This window comes from Palaemon carinicauda, chromosome 27, assembly GCF_036898095.1.
Source record: "Palaemon carinicauda isolate YSFRI2023 chromosome 27, ASM3689809v2, whole genome shotgun sequence".
NCBI lineage: Eukaryota > Metazoa > Arthropoda > Malacostraca > Decapoda > Palaemonidae > Palaemon > Palaemon carinicauda.
Window position 1 is genome coordinate 67,537,927 of NC_090751.1, and position 2,500 is coordinate 67,540,426.

Below are 2,500 nucleotides of genomic sequence, written 5' to 3' on the forward strand. Positions count from 1 at the left end.
CTCTCTCTCTCTCTCTCTCTCTCTCTCTCTCTCTCTCTCTCTCTCTCTCTCTCTCTCTCATCACGGCATTTTTATTTACTGTTTCATTATAACATTTCATTTTTTTTTTTCTAAATTTCGGCTTCAACTTTAAAATCCAAATATTAAATGAAAATTTGAGTTTTTATCTAGCTTGCTTTCGGATAGTTCTTCCTCTCCGTGTTTATGGGTAACCTAATCTGTAATTTTTGACCGGAAATATAATTTGAAGTAATTGCTCGAAAAAAAAACTTATTTTTTCTCCTGGCGTTGTCATCTTAATTTATCAATTTATTTTGTAACTCGTTTCTGTTGATCTGTTTCATTCAAATTCGGATATTGTTATCAGTGTGTAAATGTTTTGGTATCGCTTTCCTTGAAGGCGGGTGATGTCTTTTAACTTTAAATCTCCATTAACTGGACTCTGTTTAGAGCCGTCTTAGAAATTCTAATAATTATAAAAGGACATCGACAAATTTTTCAGCTATTACGTAATTGGTTGTAGCATTTTTTTTAATAGAGGTTGCAGTTGGATTGCACATCAGGGTTTAGAAATTTATTTTGTTACACTAAAAGCATTTCGAAAGTTTTAGAAAGGTAATCGTGAAAGAAATTATCAGAAGTTATCTGAATACAGGATAGTATTTGTATCTTATCGTACATAATAGCTTACTTACCATCGCTTCTGTCTGTGTCTTGTGCGGATGCTGGCGATCGTTCTGTTTTGGGTGCATTGGGACTGGATGTTTTGTCTGGACCGATGCTTTGTCCAGGTTGCCTGTGCTGTGGCTGCTGCTGTTGCTGAAGCTGCTGTGGCGGCTGCTGTACTCGGCCTTGGGAGGTTATCACATGTTGATTCTGGGCTTGTTGCTGCTGCTGTTGCTGTTGCTGCTGTTGCTGTTGCTGCTGCTGCTGCTGTTGGTGATGCAGTTGTTGTTGCTGTTTTTGTTGGTTATGGAGATGTTGCTGAGCTGCGGTGCAGTCCACCGCTTGTTGCTGAAGGGTAGCCGTTGCCTGCTGCTGCTGCTGTTGCTGTTGGTGGGGCTGTCCGTGCTGGTGATGGTGCTGGCTCAGCGGTGGAGGCCTCGCGTTGTGGTAGAAGTGAGGCCCTTGCAGCTGGTGCAAAGTGGAGAGATCGTGCGCCTGCTGGGCGTGAAGAGCGGCGATATCGTGGCTGAAGGCTGACGTTTGCGGAAGTCTCACCAGGTCTGGTAAGTCCAAGAGATGGCTCACCGTGAATCTCTTGTGCTCACCTGGGGAACCAGGACTCATTTTGTCCAGGTAACCGATCTCGCTGCCGGTGCTTCCGGCGACGTTATAACTCATCATAATTGATTCCTGATTCCGTAGAGCACTTTCAAGAATGTAAGTATTCCTCAATATTATATGGTGAACATGTGTCAACCTTACATTCTTATGTGCAGTATATTTCTAACAAAAAAAATCAACCAGGATATAAAATAAAAAATATACAGCGGTATTATTGAAATTTATATCACTGAATTACTTGAATTGTATTTTGTGCACTATTGAATGAGTGATGTTTATGAATAACTTTTGAAATCATTATTGGTAACAAGTATTTTTCACTTTACACTCACTTTTTTAAAAGACCTGTAAATTAACATAATCAATTATAATATAAGCTTATTTTTTCACGGATTTTAACACAGATATACCACGTGATACACGAAAAACACCATTGTTTTACGGAATGTTAATTATCCGTAATAAATGAATATTCCCTTGAACAGAGCTGGTTGAAAAAGAGTCTAATTTTGTGTGGTTTGTTCCCGACTATCTTTAGTTTAAAGACTGACTTGAGAAGGAGCGAGGCAGAGATGTGGCGGGGCACAGGGTTGGCACTGCCCTACGGATGTCACTCTCAATTACTCTGACATGACCGACAGAGGAGATACTCGACCTTACTACTACTTCTTGTGCTGCTTCTTCTTAGGCACCCGACCAACTAACCGATTCCCCTCCCGCCCCCCTCCAGAAGTTAACCTCACCACCACTCCTTGAAGGGAATTTGGTGGTTTAGGAGACCTTTTCGATTTTCTTCTTTTCCTCTCTCGCCTTCAGGGCTTTAGATTTTATCTGCCACAGTCATGTTGTAGCTTGATTCAATTGAATTGTTTGTGAAATCCTTTAACATCCCCACTGATATACCATCGCCTTATATTCATACACATGCACTTACACACAATGCTTCGTGGCAGGTCTGTAGGTTGTGTACCCCCAAACTGCTCCTCCTCCTCCTTCTCCTCCTCCACCCACTCCTCTTCCTCGAGCTATGTCACCTGCACCTTATTATCTTCTTGTGATGCTGGCGCCAAGAGGTTGAGAGGGGAGGCTCGGAGAAAACAGGCAGAGGGAGAGAAAGAGAGGAAGAGGGAAAGAATCAGGAGCCACGGGGTTAAAGCGCGTCGGCGCAGAGCCAGGATACGAAATACGAAAGGTGCCAGTCAAGGTGCCACTA

The 2,500-nt window shown here is 42.4% G+C and overlaps 1 protein-coding gene across 4 annotated transcripts in view; it reads right to left on the minus strand.

Annotated features, from left to right (window-relative positions):
- Window positions 1-2,500, minus strand: part of LOC137620748 (retinal homeobox protein Rx2-like) — a 213,480-nt gene that overhangs the window by 210,979 nt on the left and 1 nt on the right. Inside the window, exons 1-2 of one of the 4 annotated variants that reach the window (XM_068351129.1) lie at window positions 2,222-2,500; window positions 696-1,632 (exon numbers count right to left, since the gene is read on the minus strand). The exon at window positions 2,222-2,500 is cut by the window's right edge and continues 1 nt beyond it. In XM_068351129.1, coding sequence (XP_068207230.1) covers window positions 696-1,347 — 652 coding nt within the window. In that variant the 5' untranslated portion in view covers window positions 1,348-1,632; window positions 2,222-2,500. Of the gene's footprint in view, window positions 1-695 lie in introns of all 4 variants that reach the window. The other 3 variants (XM_068351131.1, XM_068351130.1, XM_068351128.1) reach the window with 3 other exon arrangements.